The sequence below is a fragment of the Neofelis nebulosa genome, chromosome 6, assembly GCF_028018385.1.
Source record: "Neofelis nebulosa isolate mNeoNeb1 chromosome 6, mNeoNeb1.pri, whole genome shotgun sequence".
Lineage (NCBI taxonomy): Eukaryota > Metazoa > Chordata > Mammalia > Carnivora > Felidae > Neofelis > Neofelis nebulosa.
In genome coordinates this window covers 56955325-56974160 of record NC_080787.1, presented here as the reverse complement: position 1 = coordinate 56974160, position 18836 = coordinate 56955325, and the positions used below count along the sequence as shown (strand labels likewise).

General features: G+C 35.3%; 1 protein-coding gene across 1 annotated transcript in view; it reads left to right on the top strand.

Annotated features, from left to right (window-relative positions):
- COL21A1 (collagen type XXI alpha 1 chain) overlaps window positions 1–18836 on the top strand; it is a 172567-nt gene that overhangs the window by 55571 nt on the left and 98160 nt on the right. Inside the window, exons 4-8 of the mRNA XM_058734305.1 lie at window positions 11735–11903; window positions 12013–12229; window positions 14775–14948; window positions 15994–16071; window positions 18218–18301. Coding sequence (XP_058590288.1) covers window positions 11735–11903; window positions 12013–12229; window positions 14775–14948; window positions 15994–16071; window positions 18218–18301 — 722 coding nt within the window. The remainder of the gene's footprint in view (window positions 1–11734; window positions 11904–12012; window positions 12230–14774; window positions 14949–15993; window positions 16072–18217; window positions 18302–18836) is intronic.

Here is an 18836-nt window from a genome sequence, read left to right as displayed (position 1 = left end):
AGCATTCAAGTCTTTCACCTCCTTAGTTAAGTTTATTCATTAGTATTTGATTACTTTTGCTCCTCTGCTAGTACTTTGAATATTAAGTTGAATAGAAGTGGCAAGAGTGGGCATCCTTGTCTTGTTCCTGATCTTAAAGGAAGAACTTTTAGTTTTTCACCATTGATTATGATGTTAACGGTGGGCTTTTCATATATGACTTTTATTATGTTGAGGTAAATTCCTTCTTTTTTTATTTTGTATTTTATTTTTGAGAGAGAGAGAGACAGCATGAGCACGGGAGGGACAGAGAGAGAGGGAGAGAGAGAATCCCAAGCAGACTCTGCTCTGTCAGCACAGAACCTAATGCAGGGCTCCATCTCACCAAACTGTGAGATCATGACCTGACCAGAAACTAAGAGTCAGATGCATAACTGACTGAGTCACCCAGGTGCCCTGGTAAATTCCTTCTTAATTTGATGAGCGTTTTTGTCACGAAAGAAGGGTGAATTTTGTCAGATGTTTTTTCTGCATATATTGAGATGATCACGTAACTTTTATGCTTTATTAATGCGGTGTATCACATTAATTTCTTAGGTTAAATCATTTTTGCATTTCAAGGATGCTGTTGAATTCATTTTATTAGTATTTTGTGTAGGATTTTTGCATCTGTATTCATGAGGAATATGGACCTTTAGTTTTCTTGTAGTGTCTTTATCTGGCTTTTGTATCAGGGCAATGCTGGCCTCATTAAAAAAAAAAAAGTTTGGAAGTATTTCCTCCTCATCAGTTTTTTTAAGAGTTTGAGAGGGATTGGCATTAATTCCTTAAGTGTTTGTTAGAATTCACCAGTGAAGACACCTGGTCCTGGGCTTTTCTTTGTTGGGAGATTTTTGATTACTGACTCAATATCCTGACTAGTTACAAGTCTTTTTCTGCTCTAATCTTAATTATCTTAAAGATTATTAAAATAGATTATTTCCTTCCTCCTCTTAATTTTGGGCTTAGTTCTTCTAGTTTTTTGATGAATAAAGTTAGGTTGTTTATTTGAGATCTTTATTCCTTTCTAATGTATATTTTTATCACCATAAATTTCCTTCTTAGTACTGATTTTGCCACATCTCAAAAGTTTTGGTATGTTGTATTTTAGTTATTGTTTGTCTCAAGATATTTTCTAATTTCTTTTTTGATTCGTTTTTTGACTCAAGAGCATGTTGTTTAATTTCCACGTATTGGTGAATTTTCCATTTTTCCTCCTATCATTAATTTGTAGTTTTTATTCTGTTGTGATTGGAGGATGTACTTGGTATGATTTCGGTCTTCTTAAATTTGTTAAGACATTTTTTGACCTAACGTGATCTGTTTTGGAGAATGTTTCATTTGCACTTGAGAAGAATGTGTATTCTGATTTGTGGTGGAATGTTCTGTATATGTCTGTTAGCTCCTTTTGGTCTTAAGTCCTGTGTTCTCTTTTCGATCTTCTGTCTGGATGTTGTATTTATTATTGGAAGTGGCCTATTGAAATCCTTACTATGACTGTGTTTTCTGTGTCTATTATTTTTCTCTTCAGTTCTGCCAGCGTTTGCTTTAGATACTTGGGTGGCATGATACTGGGTGCCTATATATTTGTAATTGTTATGTCTTGTTGGTGAATTGACTCCTTTATCATTATATCATGTCCTTCTTTGTGTCATTTGAATTTTTGACTTAAAGTCTGTTTTGTCTAAGTATTGCCACCTTTGCTGTATTTTGGTTACTATTTGCACAGAGTATCTTTTTCCATCCCTATGCTTTTAGCTTGTGTGTCTCCACAGTCCTAAAGTATATGTCTTATAGACAGTACATAGTTGGATCTTGTTTTTTTCCATTCAGCAATTTATTTGGGAATTTAATCCATTTACATCTGAAATAGCAAGAGGGAAAGATTTAATATCACCATTTTGTTAATTGTTTTCAGTCATATGTTTTTTGGTACCTTCTTTTCTTTCTTTCTGTCTTTGTCTTTCGTTGACTTTTTTTTTTTTTTGGTAGTGACATATTTTGGTGTTTTTCTTATTTTTTTAATGTATCTTGTATAGGTATTTCCTTTGTGGTTACCATGGGGCTTATGTAAAATATCATGTAGTTATAGCAATCTATTTTAAGCTGCTAACTTATTAACTTAATTTCATTCACATATACTCTACATTTTTGCTTCTCCCTGCCCCCCTCACACTTTGTCATTGGTGTTATAAATTACAACATCTTACATTGATGTGTGTGTGTGTGTACACTGTATTAGCATATTTTTACAGATACGGTTATTGTTTATACTTTTCTTAAACTTCTGTTTCAGAGTTAAAAGAGGCTTACATACCACGGTTACAGTATTATGGTATTCTGAATTTGTCTATATATTTACTTTAACCGGTGAGTTTTATATTTTGCAATGCTTTTGTGTTGCTTAATGTTTTTAAATTTCAACTTAAAGGACTTTCTTAATATTTCTTATAATGTCGATCTGGTGGTGATGAACTCCCTCAGGCTTTTTTTAATCTGGGAAGTTGTTTATTTCTCTTGTGTTTTTGAAGAACATTTTTGCCAGATATAGTATTTTCATTTGGCAGTATTTTTCTTTAAGCAAACACTTTGAGTATATCATCCCATTCCTTTGTGGCCGGAAAGTTTTCTACTGACAAATCTGCCAATAGTCATGGGGTGGGAGGGCTACCCTTGTATATAACAAGTTGCTTCTCATGCTGCTTTCTAAATTCTCTCTCTCTGTCTCTTTTGACAATTTGATTATAATATGTCTTGATGTGGATTTCTTTGAGTTCTTAAATTTGGATGTACATTTAATTTCCTATATTTGAGAAGTTTTTGGTTATTACTTTAAGTCCTATCTCTTTCTCTCCTGAAACTCCCATAACATGTATTTGGTATATTTAATGGTGTCCCAGAAGTCATTTAGGCTTTCTTCAATCTTTCTCAATCTTTTAAATTTTTGTTCCTCTGCCCCAATAGTTTCAAATGACCTATCCTTAAGTTTTCTGATTCTTTTTGTCTGCTTGGTCAAGTCTGATTTGGAGCCTCTCCAGTTCTTTTTTTTTTTTTTTTTTTTTTTTTTCCCCTGTTCAATTACTGCATTCTTCAGCTCTAAGATTTCTTTTTGGTTCTCCTTTATATTTTATATCTCTGTTGGTATTCTCATTTTGTTTATGCCATCATTTGTTGAGCTCATAGGGCATCTTTATGATGATTGTTTTGAATTCTTTTTCAGATAATACACCTCCGTTTCTTTAGGGTTGCTTGTGGAGAGTTACTTTATTCCTTTGATAGGATCATGTTTCCCTGTTTCTTTGTGTATCTTACAGCTTTGTTTTGGGATCCACACATTTAAAAAAAATAGTCATCCCTGTCAATCTTTACCAGTTTTCTTTGTACAGGGGAAGTCCCTCATCAGTTAGTTTGTCTAGAGATTTGAGGGAATCTCTGAAGCCTTTTTATGGAGGGATGCCGTTTCTTTGGGATTGAGTGAGCAATTTCTTAATTAGAGAGGCTTGTTATTTTTTTTCCCCAGGAGCTCATAATCTCTCACTCCCTTTAGTATTTGTTTGTACCTCTTTAAGTTTTCTAGTTCTGTAACCATAAGCTTCCCCACCTTGTTTCCAGTGGGCATTAGGCATCCAAAGTATTTTGGTTCCCTGTCATCATGCTTAGGCAAGAGCAGTATCATTTCCTCAGGTAGCCCTTGGAAAAGCTAGAGTGCTGGATACATGCTCCACTATTTTCTCTTTCTCCGGAGGGAGAAGATTCCAGTTATATGTTTCTCTTGATCATGCTGAGCCATGCTAGCCACAAAAAACTCCCTCCTCCAACCTGCAACTGACCCTTCTTTGTTTTCAGCAGTTTCCAGGCATCTAAATGATTCTGGTTCCGTCAGTGCTCTAAATGAGGTGAGACTAAAACCTGTCTCTTGGGAAGCCCCCTGGAAGCATGCTTCACTCTTCTTTTTTCCACCCAAGGACAATATAAGCTAGGGCTTTCTCTCCGGCCACTTACTTGTACAGGCTTGGGGGAGGGAATGTTGTGGGTACAGTTAATTACTCATATTACTTGTTTCAATGAGGCTGTTCTTAGCTTTGTGTTCACTTGGGATATTTCAACTTCGCAACCCAAATACGGAGTTTTTGTAAAGGTATTTTTGTCTGTATATTATTGTTAAATCAGTGTGTCATTGGGGGAATGTGGGCTGGGACTTCCTATTCCTCCATCTTGCTGACATCACTCTTCTGTTTCTTTGAGTAAATCAGGTTCCTTAGGTGTCTTTAAGAGCATCCAGCAGCCTGTGGCTTGAATTACTCGGCTTTAGGACCCATGTTTTAATTATGTATGTTGAGCTTGACTATGCACAGGTTCAGGTAAAGAATAGTCTCTCAAAAACTACTTGTGTATTCTTACTGTTCTGTTTCCTGCCATCTTGTCTTTTGGATGATGCAGGAAATTTATTTTTTAAGAGAGTATATTATGTTGACTTCCTCAAATGGGGCCAAAGGCCAGATGTCAGAAGATAATTAACTATGCATCTTCAGCCTTATCTTCTTTGAGTGAGTCAGTGAGAAAGAGAGATAGATAGAAAGAGAGGGCGAGTGCCTGCTTGAGTGGAACTTTGGTATCTTACATGGGATAAAACTTAGAGGCTCTTCTCCTGCTAGTGCTTTCTGCCATAATGCAGTTTAACTTGGAATGATGTTTAGGACTTCTGAATTTCTTTTCCTCCCATCAAAAGCTGCTCATACTTTGTATAACTGCTCTTTGCTTAGAGATTGTTGGATCTAATTCAAGCCTTACAGCGCTTTGTAATAGTGGCCTAGTGCATTGCCTTATCCTACTTCTATAATTCTACCTGTATTTCATTAGAAGTCACAAAGGGTAAGGATACACATATCAACAATCATGGCCAGGACAACTGAGATATTTTTGGAGGTGGCCAGTATTTTAGCTTTCACGATTTTATAACATGTATGTAATTAACTTCTCTGCTCTCTTATAAAACTGACTGACTTACATTCTTCCTCTTTACTATTGGTATACATACAGTATGAATTTCTGACCACTGAAGTTGGGCAGGAAGAAATGGGGGATGGGAGGTGGGATAAAGTTTCATGGATAGGAAAGGATTGAGTATAATATTCCATAAAATCTCAACAAACATCAGGGGAATCACTTTGTATTCTATCTGTAGATTAAAAGGATTTGAATCTAATCTGAGTTGAAGGGAACTTACATTGTGAGGGACTTAGGGTATATCCCAAAATAAGAATTTTCCATTTAATTAGAGAGGCAAGAGCTATGTTTGCTACAAATAAAGAAACACAGTAAGCTTATAGTTTATGTGAGAAGTGATATTTGATTATTCATTGGAAAAGTAGAATGATTATGGCATGATTTAGAAAATAGACAAATTATGGCATACAGATCTTGCTGTTAGTGTTTATGATTAGATCTAGATGCAGTTGTATGAGTTAATTATGACTAGGAAAGGAATGAAAGGCAAAATATTCAGAATAATTTTCATTAGGAGTGTTTAAAGCTTGTATGGATAGCCCATTCTCCCCCTCTTTTCTCTCTTTGAAATATCATGTATAATCTCTGTCCCCTAATTATGTATTTCATTTTCATAACACCTCCATCCTTTTAAAATAGCAGCAGACGTGCTGGTAGAGATAAAAAATTGGTACAACAACTTGGGAAAAGCTTGTGGCATCATCTGCTAGAGTAAAGCATATAGATCCTCTATGAAACAACAGTTCTATTCCCAGATATATGACGACGAGAAATAAGTTCATATATTTACCAAAAAGCATCTGCAAGAATGTCCATAACAGCTTTATTAAAAATAGTCAAAAACTGTAAACAACTCAAATGATTGCCCACATAAAAGTGGATCGATACATCATAATACACTATAATTCATACAGTGGCATACTACACAGCAACAAAAAAAGAACAAGTCACCGTTTGGTGCAACAACATGGATAATCCCACAGATGTTTGTTGATCAAGCAAAGCCAAGTAAAAGAGTATACTCTATGGTTTATTTATATTAAGTTCAAGAATGGACAAAACTAATCAATGATAGAAATCCTAACAGTGGTGGCCTCCGGTTGTGGTGGTTATTGTCTGTGAAGGAACATGAGGTAACTTTCTATGTTGTTAGATGTGTTCTTTGTCTTGTCTGGGTACTAGTTATATAAGCATGTAAATATGTGCCGGTTGATGTGCAGTTGAAATTAGGGCATTTTATTGAATGTAGATTGTACCTTAATAAAAACATTTTTAAAAACTCCATACAATGTCTGTTAAAGTAAAGCACTGTCTGCTGATTTTTTTTCTATAGACCTGAGGCTGTATGATTATATGGTGCTCCAGCCCAGTCTCTGGAGTCAAACTCAGGTCTAGGCTTGATTCCTAACTTTGTCAACATCACTTTCTTGAAGTGTGATCTTGAGTTAAGTAACGACTCTAACTTTGGTAATAAAGGTCATGTTTTATGAACATTAATATCCATGTATAGGAGGAACATTAGGGACATGTTAAGATGGTTAAGGAAAAAAAAAGCAATGGTGTGTATGTTAAAATGATACATAACTGCAATATCTTACAAAAACTCTGCCAAATTAAAAATGAAACAAGGAGTAAAGAATGAGGCAAAGGAATTATGCACATACTATTGTCTGGGTGTGTGTAAAGGCAAAACACATTACCCTTTCTCCATCTATAGTATTCAAGCAGGAATAACCAAGAAAATTCATTACATTACATAATCAGTGCTTTTACAATGAAAAATGGCAAAACCAGATGAGTTATTTGTATAATTTTGTAAGACTTTAAAATTGTACTTTCTTAACTATTTATTAAGCCAAAAATGATTTTTACTTTTTGTATTTTTCTTATTGTTAAAAATAATATATTCTATGATCAGTGAGGCTACTTAATGGTGCAAAAGATTCTGACTTATCTGGTTGGTGCACAAGTTATACTAAAGAGTAATAAGAGTCTCTTGTTCTCATTGATTTACTGCTGAAATCTGTACTTACTGTGTCCCATTGCCTGTCAGCCATGCATCTGGCAGACATCTTCCTTAGATGAGAACTGTTGACTCTAAATTAACCTAATTTCAAGGCAGTGGGATTACTTGATGGTGAAGGAGAATGAAATTATTCAATCTGTAATGAGAAAAGAAATTGTGTGATGATGGGGCTACCTTCTTTCTTATTTAACTAATCTTTGGTAAGAGGCTCTGTGCTTCCATAATTTATTTTGATTTTGCGATTTTGTTGTATTTATTATTATTTGCTATTATATTACTATGTTAAATTAATTAATTATTAATATAATTAATATATTAAATATTATATTTTTAATATGATGTGATTTAGTACCTTGGTACTAAATTGAAACAATGGTCACTGTACTTTCTTTTAATGAACCTGTGCCTGATATTAAAGTACATGATATAATAGACATTCAGAAAGGCAAATGTATTAAATTGCCTTTGAATACCATTGAGGGGTGTGTATCAATTGGACATATACTCATGTTTGCCTTATCATTAAAACCAAGTTCAATCCGGGAAGTCTTAAGAAGTTGGCTTGCACAGATCGGCACCAGAGGCCCCAAAGGCAACTCTATTTTATTGGACTATCAGGTGTGGATCAGTAAAATTACTTTTGGTTTCTGACCACAGATCTTGATAGAATTCCTTTGTTCTGAATAAAATATTTGACTTCTGGAGAGGGACAACATATAAATAATGTGGCAATGTGGAATTAGATTAAATAGGCACTTAGAAAGTAGGCCAGATATATTTTGGAATAATGTATTCATTAGTGTTCCTATGATGTTAACTTATAGGTGGAAAAGTATAGCTGGAATTTGTTCTATTAGACTCAAGACATAGGTTTTGTGTCCTTGTCTGTGGCAGAATTTTAAATAAAACATGTTTTTATGACCTTGGTAAGACTGTATTATATTACTAAGCCCTGAGATTTAATAGAAAAGCAAATATTTTTTTCTGTGTTCTATGGATCATTTAAAAATTTTTTGATTTGAGTATAATTTTAAGGCCAGGTGTACAACATAGTGTTGGAAAAGTTTATACATTATGTTATACTCACCACAAGTGTATCTACCATCTGCCATTATATGACACTATTAAAACATGATCAGCTATGTCTCCCACTCCCCTTTACCTGTACTGACCATCTCCCTACCTCCCTCTACTCTGGCAATCATCGATTTGTCCTCTGTAATTACAGGTCTGATTCTGTCTTTTGTCTATTTCTTCATTTTATTTTACTTAATTTTTTTAGATTCCACATGTAAGTGAAATCATATGGCATTTGTCTTTCTTTGACCTAATTCCCTTAGCATACTACTCTTTAGGTCCATCTATGTTGTTGCAAATGGCATGATCTCATCCTTTCTTATGGTTCTGTAATATTCATGTGTGTGTGTGTGTGTGTGTGTGTGTGTGTGTGTGTGTGTCACATTTTCCTTATCCATTCATGTATCAGCGGACATTTAGGTTGCTTTGATATCTTGGCTATTGTAAACAATGCTACAACAATCATAGGGATGCATCTAATCTTTTTGAATTCATATTTTTGTTTTTTGGGGGGGTAACTACCCAGTAGCAGAATTATTGAATCATATGGCATTTTGATTTTTAATTTTTTGAGTCACCTCCGTACTGTTTGACATAGTGGCTGTACCAATTTACCTTGTCCTCTACACTGTTCCTTACCAACACTTGTTATTTCTTGTCTTCTTGATTTTAGCTATTCTGACAGGTGTAAGTTGGTATCTCATTGTACTTTTGATTTGTTTTTCCCTGATGATCAGTGATCTTTTCATGTCTTTGTATGTCTTCTTTAGAAAAAAATGTCCATTCGTGTCCTTTGTCCGTTTTTTAATTGGTTTGTCTTTTGGTATTGAGTTTTATAAGTTCTGTGTAAATTTTGGATATTAACCCCTTTTATTGTATATATCATTTGCAAATATCTTCTTCCATTCTAAAGTAAAGTGGATTAAAGTTCTAAATGTGAGACTTGAAGCCACAAAATTGCCAGAAGAGAATATAGTCAGTGATATCTCTGATATCAACTCTAGCAACATTTTTCTAGATAATTATCCCCAAAGGCAAGAGAAAGAAAAGCAAAAATAAGCCATCCAAACTGAAAAGCAGACATTGCTGGACCCTAGTGTTTAAAAGAAATAGAGTAATCTTTGCTCATCCCAGAAAGCATTCCTATTCTGAATACTCTGAACATATAAGTGTAAAATGAAATTGAAACTGTGTAGTTGGTATAGGAAATCATTTGTGAAGTTAGGTCTTCTGTTTTGTTTACCCTTGTTCCTGAATGCATTCCTTTAAAATAACTTGGTATGTCTAGATTGTTCTAATTACTTATTGTGGGTGTTATAACAGGCTCCCAACCGAGTCTCTCTTAGCATTTGACTTGCCTCGTATTTAGAATAAGTTCCACGTTTCAGTTCTTATTTCCAGTTTCCATACTTATTTTTCCTAATAAGATGTGCTAGGTAGTAATGAAAACATGGCTGTATGGTACATTCTTGATTTCACAAGCCTTGCTACACTGTTCCCCCATGAAATTGTGGGGATTGCAATACAGTGTAAAGGACTTTGTTACAGCAAAAGAATGAACACAGTAATTGCTTTATCCCCTGCACTTATGGGCCATTTTGGAGTCACAAAGCACTTTCACATACATCACATTCGATCCTCAGACCATCCCTGTGAAGGAGATCATTGTTCCCACTTCACAGATGATAATCCAGAGGTTCAGGAGAGGTTAACAGAGAGGCTTAAGTCTAAAGCTAAGGTTCTTGTTTGAAGTCTGAGATCTTTATCTAACATCTTAGAATTTCTCATTTGTAAAGCAAATCAAAGGAGTAATTCAGATCTAAATATTCTTATGATGTAATGTTTCACACATTTTCTTTCCAGCTGACCTTCTTTCTTTTGTAGTTTTAAATCAAATGCGTCTGAAATGAGGCTTCATATATTGTTCTGCATACCTCCCCCCACCGCCTGCCAAAAAAGAACCCCTGCATCATGACAGGAATTATTTAATTTGATTGATTTATGACTTAAACTCTAGAATATAGTGTTATTAGGAACACATTCCCTGCTGTTCATGTTTTCATTGGGAGTAACTTCAACTAGACTGACTCTTCTGACCTCTCTCATCCTTTTCTAGCTCCTTACCGGTGAATGAGAAAATGAGTTTTCAGATTAGTGAGTTTGTTAAACGTCACTGGTCGTGGTTGGCAGCGTGCCTTCGGTTTTCTTCTCCTTGAGTCAGTGAGCCTGGGGAGCTAGTGTTTTCTGGCTTCCTCTCTAGACCATGTATGAGCTTAATGGGCAGACCCTGCTTCTGAGGTGGGAGAGGGAATAAGTGAGCCCTGCATTGCTGGGATGGTGTGGGGGTTAATCATGGTGTGCAGTCTCATGAAGCTCACTGGATCAACGTGTTTGCCTCATTCCTGTATCTCCCCATAAGTTAGCTCCAAGCTTACCAGAGAAAGAAGATTGTAATTCATTGGGTCACTTCAAAACTTAAGACCAGAAGAGAAAAATGTCCCTCCTTTTCCAGGAATACTTTTTATTTTATTTCTGTCAAACCTTTATTTTATTTCCAATATTCTATGGTGTAAGTTATGACTGTATGTGTTAGGCTCATAAAATCCATCTCATTACTTTTTATTGTATTGTAAATATGATACTTTTCCCTCTTCTTAATGTTGTGTAAGAATGATTGTTTTAAAGTATGTTTAGTGGAGTTCTTGTTTTATTTTGTTAGCTGCTCTATAAAATGTAAGCAGTCATGCTCAATATGTATGTTATATGAGGACTTTGGAAGAATCTGAAAATACTGCAACATATCTACAGAACAGCTTAATTGCATTCAACCATGTAAAATTTTCCACGTAATTTTAGGTGCTAGTTTCTCAGCAAAAAGCATGCCATATTTTTATAACATATAGACGATTGTATAATAGAAATCTTAATGATTTTTCTTAAGGAAATAGTCTTTATTTATAAATATGATTAATGTAATAATATAGTTAATAATAGATGAGATAATAGCCTCATTTTGAGTACTTTCATGAACAGAAAAGACCCACAGTTTTTTCCAGAGTAATAGAAACAATGTGCTTTGAACTGTGGAATTATTAACTGCTTAAACTGGAAAGAATATCAAGAACGACACCTACTTTTTTTTTTACCCCTCAAATGCTGTGAATGCAAGAATGGAATCTTAGAGTTCATCTCCTAGATCCAAGAAATTTAGAATTCTGCAAGGTCATGTGACAAATTAACACCAAATACTGGATGAGAATCGTGAATGCCATTCCAGTCTTCTCCTACCCCACTGGTATCAGGTTGCTTCGTGTTCAAAATAGTGAAGTGAAAACATCAACATGGTGTTGTTCTTAAAACAGTACATTAGCAAGTGTTTCTTTTATATTTCTGTTTTACTTTTATCCCTTTTTAGGGGGAAAAAGACTTTTGAGACTTCGAATGCCAAAATCACTCCTGCATATTTTTTCAGACAATGCATTTACATCCATTTGTGTGCATATGCAGATTTTATTATTTTCTCTAATATTTCTCCTTTGACATTTTTTCTTTGTCGAAGTAATCTGTGACTAATTAACGTTTACTGCTTTTGCTTTGGATTTGTAGAATCTGTTTGTCCAACACGAATTCCAGTCGCAGCTCGCGATGAGAAAGGGTTTGATATTCTTTTAGGCTTGGGAGTAAAGAAAAAGGTTAAGAAAAGAATCCCGCTTTCACCAACAAAGATAAAAGGATATGAAGTAACAGCTAAAGTTGACTTATCAGAATTCACAAGGTAAACATTATGACATTATGTGTTGATCTGACTTTTTTTTTTTTTTTTTTGGTATGTCTGTAGATATGTTGAGAATTCTTTAAGCTTATGCATATTCTTCTTTTTCTAGCAATGTTTTCCCAGAAGGTCTTCCTCCATCATATGTATTTGTCTCCACTCAGAGATTTAAGGTCAAGAAAATGTGGGATTTATGGAGAATTTTAACCATTGACGGAAGGCCACAAATAGCAGTTACCTTAAATGGTGTGGATAAAACATTACTGTTTACAACAACCAGCAAAATTAATGGCTCACAGGTGGTCACCTTTGCTGACTCCCAAGTTAAGGTAAATATGCCTGGGTATGAGTATGGTGGTATTCATGGTGGTATTAGCAGGTTTGTGTGTGTTTGGAGGAAGGGAGCCATAATTTTAACACGGCTGAAAAGATACTGACTTCATAATTTAATGTTGCTTTACTGAATAAAAGCAACAGGTGAAGGAAATTTGTTTCTTTTTTTTTTAAATTTTTCAATATTTATTTATATTTGAGAGAGAGAGAGAGAGAGAGACAGAGTGCGAGCAGGGAAGGGGCAGAGAGATGGAGACAGAATCCGAAGCAGGCTCTAGGGCTCTGAGCTGTGAGACATCAGGACTGGAACTCATGAGGAGTGAGATCATGACTTGAGCCGAGGTTGGACTCTTAACCTACTGAGCCACCCAGGTGCCCTGAAGGAAAATTATTTCTTAAATGGGATTAAGGGGTGGGGCTAATTCACATTTTTTGAGTGCCTACTACTAGATGCCCTGAGCACGTAATTATAATATCCACCCAAGGAAGAAGGTATTGCTCTCATTGTACAGACAGAAAAAAAAATGCAGGGATATTAAATCCCACCTCAAAATAACACAGCTAGTAAGTGGTGACATCAGGAATTGAAGTTAAGTCTTGTCAGTTTCAAAGTCTGGTTGGTTGTTCTCACATTACCATGTCCTACAAAATGCTGAGATAAAGACATTTGTTAGAACATCAAATACAGGTAGATAATGGGTAAAGAATTCACAATTATTGGGAGGACATTTTGTTTCCCCAGAAGGAAGCTGTATTTAATAAAATTGATAAACTAAAAATAAAAGTTTATTTTCCAAGTCAAATATGTTCGGAATACAGATGTAGTGATAAAAACAGTTATGTTTTGGTCGTTATTATAATTATGGTAGTCTAACACTATATTGTATAATTTAGGAAGTGTACAAGGTTGTATATGAAATTATGCATCTATGCAATTTCATATGGTAAGCAGATTAAATTTTTAAAAACTTTATTTTTATTAAAGGCAAATTGCTAGGTTCTGTAAGAAATCACAAATGAATAAGGCATATTTCATACCTCGAAGGAACTTATATATAATGGAAGATTGAAGGTCTCTGATATCTAATAGGAGTATTAAGTATTAGTAGAGTGTAGAGGGAAAGGTAGATTCTAATACAAAATGTGGACAAGACTTATTAATGAGCTGCTTTTTGGATGGGACTTTGAAGAACGAATAGGATTTTGATGAAGAGAGCTAAGGATATGTAAGTCATTGGTTCAGTATTGAGTAATCATGTATAATAAAATGCAGGGTTTTTATTTAAAGGGTAGAAAGTGGTGACCCCTGTGTTTGGAGTATAAGATACATGAAAGAAAGAGCTAACAAGGTGTGAACTCAATTTATGGGGACCTGGAAACCATACACAGGGTTTTAGACTTCATTCAGTGGATGACAGGATTCCATCTAAAAGTCTTTAATAGGTGTGCCCTAGTCAAAGCAGCTCGCTCTCCTCCTTTAGCTTTCACAAAGAACACTTGCATTTCTTTCCTGGAATTGGCATAGGTCCTGGGAATCCGGAAATTAATAAGATGTGGTATCTTCTCTTGATGAAATTCTAGTGAGAGAGATTAGTGGTAGTAAAGGTATGAAGAATGGCTTAGAGAGAGCAGGATTAGAGATGTGTTTGAAAATTATTTAGATAAAGCAAGATATCCATGAACCTAAACGATGGTAATGAGAATGGAAAGGGAGAAGTGAATTTGAGTCAAAAGACATATTTGGTAGAACTTTGCATCTGGTTATTATTAGAACTGGGGGGAGGGCAAGAGGTAAAGACACTTGTTGCAGTTTAGAAACTGAAGATATTATTATCTGAGGGAAACTGAAAGGAAGAAAGTTTTGGGGATAGTTCAAGTTCATTTTGCTTACACATTCTCTCAGGCTGATTGTGAAATATCCTGGTAAAATTATACTAGCCAGTATTAGAATTGTGGGTCCCACATGTAGGAATGAGGTCCAGGCTGTTGATGTAGATATAGGAGTTATTCCATCGAAGTAATAATTGTCCTGTAGAAGTGGGTAAGATAATCAAAGGGGAGAATGAAAAAGGTCAATGACAAACCTGTGGAGAATGACCTCATCAAAGGGCAGGTGAGGAAGAGGAGCCTTTGAGGAAACAGAATAAGCAAATGGAGAAAAAGAAACGAAGATGATCAAGGAAGTTGAATGAGGATATCAAGGAAGATGGACTCGTTAAGGGTGCAAAGTTGCAATGAAGTAAATAGGATGAAGAATGGGAGAAGCCATTTGGATTCAGACATAAGGAACTTTTTTTGTGACCTTGAAGGAATTGCTTCAGGAAGTTGATACATCTACTAATATGTAATGAATATGTAATGGAAAATGGGGATTAATTAATTAGTAGCTTTTAAGGTCCAGCTTGGGTCAAGGTGAATTAGTATATAGTACAGACCGTCTATGTGGTATGGATTTATGGTTGGCAGCGAAGGAATGGGAACAAAGAAAATGAAAGATGGTTAGCATTTTGTTCATGAATGTTCCATACTTTCTTCCTATAGACATTATTTGATGAAGGCTGGCATCAAATTCGTCTCTTAGTAACAGAACAAGATGTAACTCTGTATATCGATGATCAACAGATTGAAAACAAGCCCTTACATCCAGTTTTAGGGATCTTCATCAGCGGGCAAACTCAAATTGGGAAGTATTCTGGGAAAGAAGAAACTGTTCAGGTAGATGAACGATGATTTGCTTTTTGCATTGTATAAAGTGGAGCTCTTGCTGTCCTTTGTGGTAGTATTTATGACATTTAACTGCATTTGATTTTAATTATTAATTCCTTTAAGACACTTAAAATGTATTCAGTTTATTAGTGGGATTTTGTATTTGAGTGTGTATTAAAATGCAAAGTTAGACTTAATAGATTTTATAGGAATTCTTAGAAAAATATTCCCCTGGGTTAAGGGTAGAATTCTACATTCTTAGGAAACATTAATTTCATATTTCCCAGGAGATAACGGATTTGGAAAAGAAAATGTAAGATTGGAGCTGTGAGTAGGGGCTATAAAATTTGTTTGCAGCTGTGAGGATACAATAAGATGAATTCATCTTGGTGTTCTTTCTTCTTAAAACTAATTTTTGATATTTTTGAATATTTTTGAAGCTGGAGTATCTATCTGTGGTTTGAGAAGTGTGTGTATAAAAAGCCATTTCTTGAAAAATGCTTTGTTTGAAAACGTGTGTCTCTCCCACTGTGTTTCTATTAAGGGAAGACTGTCACATCCAAATTACGCACATGGTCTCTCTGTATTAATGTTACATGTCAAATTGTAGTAAGTGTTTAAATAGAAACAGGTGTTTGGCCTACTCATCACATAACACTCCATGCCATCAACTAAGTGTCTGAAATGAAAGATGACTTCTTAAGCCGACTCTATTGTAATCAGAAATGTTGCAGAGATTTAGGATAAACACAGAAAGCCTGGGAAAGCTTTTAAGTGTCCTAGGAAATGCTCTCTAGACTAGCTCTTAATACAGAGATAATAATAAAAGCTCCACTGGGTTCCTGAAGGACATCAGAGATTTGTTTTTAGTGCTAGAGTTTTCTTTATGAATTATGTTGCATCACATCTTTAAACTGTATCTTAGGTATTCAGATTTAGTGTTTTTATGTTTTAGCTGAGTGCTAAACCTTACATAACAGCTAATGTATTTGGGTTGCTTTTATTAAGCCATTAGCTTGTGCCTCAATTTTAACTTGAGTGGTTTTGTTCCTAGTTTGATGTCCAGAAGTTGCGAATCTACTGTGACCCAGAACAGAACAACAGAGAGACGGCATGCGAGATTCCTGGATTTGTGAGTAGGATGGATTATTTTCCCCCAAGTGTTGCTTCAGTACTTTCAGAGCAATAAACAAATGACAGATAATGTGTGAGCCTTAATTAAATATACAGCATTAATTTGTTAATTGTCAGTGCAAATAAAGTTACATTGATTAAAACATATTTCATAATTGAAATAAAATTATAATGTATCTCTGTACACATAGGAATGGAAGAGCACAAGGAAGTATTTTTTACACATCTCAGCATGTGATATTTCCAGTACTCAAGTGAAGCAGGGCTGGGCCTGCTCTAGAAAAACATAGGATTCTTTGTCTGAATATCTAGAGTGTAACTACATTTCTATATTTCATTAAATGTGTGGACAGAATACCCCACACAGCACAATTCTGAAGAATAGGAAGTGATTTATTTTCCTGTTCATCAGCACGTTTTCTCAAACCATAAGGAATATATAGGTTTCTTTTTGTTGTTGTTACCTAAGTAAGATTTTCTTGTTTCTAGGTTATAAGCCACTTAAGCCACTTTCTATTTATGTAGCTATATTCATTAATGTGTTAGGAGGAAATAATTATAAGCTAAAATATTAGTCTGATTATATATGTCTGCTCCTAGTGTGTGTGTGTGTGTAATCAATCCCTCTCTCCTTGGGCCTATGTGCATATGTGTGTGTGTGTGTGTGTGTGTGTGTATATGTATATATACACACACACACACACACATATATATATATACACACACACACATATATACACATATATACACACATATATATATTTGTAATGCAAATAAGGCAGAATATTGTAAAAGTTTCCAGTGACATTTGAGCTCATGCTATAGTTCTTTTAGTTTGTAAAGTCATACTGTCATAATCTCCTTTTTTCCTATCAAACTGAATAATCTGCAAATCCACATGTTCTGAAAACTTGAGGATGTGGAGCAGTGCCTATGAAGGATCTATAATAAAATCCAACATGGAACCTTTTAGAAATAATTCATTCTTGGTCTTTTAGATAGGTAGTTGTTTAAACACCGTAACTCTTATTTTAGATATTTATAGCTTAGAATATGAATCTCTAATCTCTCCTAAAAGTACTAATAAGTGATTGCATTTGAGAGTCCATCTTATATACTTATTTGTTGATATTTCTTCATCGATGTGATGGCCATTACCATTACCCTCCCACATCATGAAAGCCCAGGATTAAATGGTGGATTCTCAGTCCTCACAGCCACTGTTTTGTGTTTTTATGTCTCTTCCCTTCCTCTGAGGTGTGAGTTCATGAGGCTTGTTTGCCTTTTGCATCTTATTCCCACTTTCTTATCTTCTGATTGAATTTATTATTGTTTGGAAAGATTATTAACCTATTTAAAATCATGTGTTATTCACTGAGGAACAGATTGTTGAGTGAGAAGTTCTCCTAAAGTAAAAGGCATAAAATTTAATGCATGGAATTTGTGACTTTCTCAGATGTGTTTTGGCTTTTTCCTCTGGTTCTTAAATGACTTCCAGAAAGTTCGAGGGGGCATATAAATCTCACCGAGGTACTTTTGCTCCTGAGTGGCCATTATACCAAGCTGCTTTGGCATTTTCGTTTACTCCTTTCGCTCGTCATTGTTGTTCATTTCCTTACTTTATCCTACTGTAAATGTTGCCATAACATGTACAAATAGGTACTTTTTTTAAGGATAGTTGCAAGCAAATGTTTTAACTCTTGCCGGTTCCAATACTTCATGTATCTGGAACCTGGACAATGAAATATCTGTAAATTAGGAAGAAAATTTAGAAAAAATTAAAAGCATCTTTTAAAACCCATTTGTTCTTCCTTTTCTTTCAGAATGGTGAGGTAGGCCTGGAAACTATTATTCTCCTTAAGGTAGTATTTGTACTGTGGGACTGTTTAGCTTGCTTCCATCAACTGTGAGTATATTAGACAAGTAGAACTCATTTTTTATGTCATTGGAGTGTATTTCGTTTTCATAGCTTTTTGTGATTCAGAATTTCGTATTGGATTGGTCTGAATAAAATTGGAAAGTCAGTGTGAGATACCTTTACCATTTCGCACAGACATGCAGGTGCATACACATACCTGTGTACACATGCATATGTATGTGTGTCTTCCCACATTTGTTGTTTATTTCCATTTCTGTCTTTGTAGTGCCTCAACGGTCCCAGTGATGTAGGCTCTACTCCAGCTCCCTGTGTTTGTCCTCCGGGAAAACCAGGACTGCAAGGCCCCAAAGTGAGTACTGCCTAACATACTTTTCTTGTTAAAACCCACAAACAAAAGAGCTGAGCAAATGCGCAAAATTCCTAGGCACCACTGACCCTTTTTTGAAATTTCTACCTAGTGTCTTAGAACAGTTTAAAACCTGACTTTTAGTGATTTTTTTAAAAAAGCATATTCTTTTTTTTTTTTTTTTAAATTTTTTTTTTAATGTTTATTTATTTTTGAGACAGAGAGAGAGCATGAACGGGGGAGGGTCAGAGAGAGAGGGAGACACAGAATCTGAAACAGGCTCCAGGCTCTGAGCTGTCAGCACAGAGCCCGACGTGGGGCTCGAACTCACGGACCGCAAGATCATGACCTGAGCCAAAGTCGGACGCCCAACCGACTGAGCCACCCAGGCGCCCCTAAAAAAGCATATTCTAATCTATAAGTGCCTTTGAACCTAGAACTGATTCCCCTGGCCCACAATAAAGTGAGGGAACTTTATTAGTTTGTTTGCTGGTTTATCTGGTTCCCTCCCACCACCCTTAAAGACTGCTGCCAGATA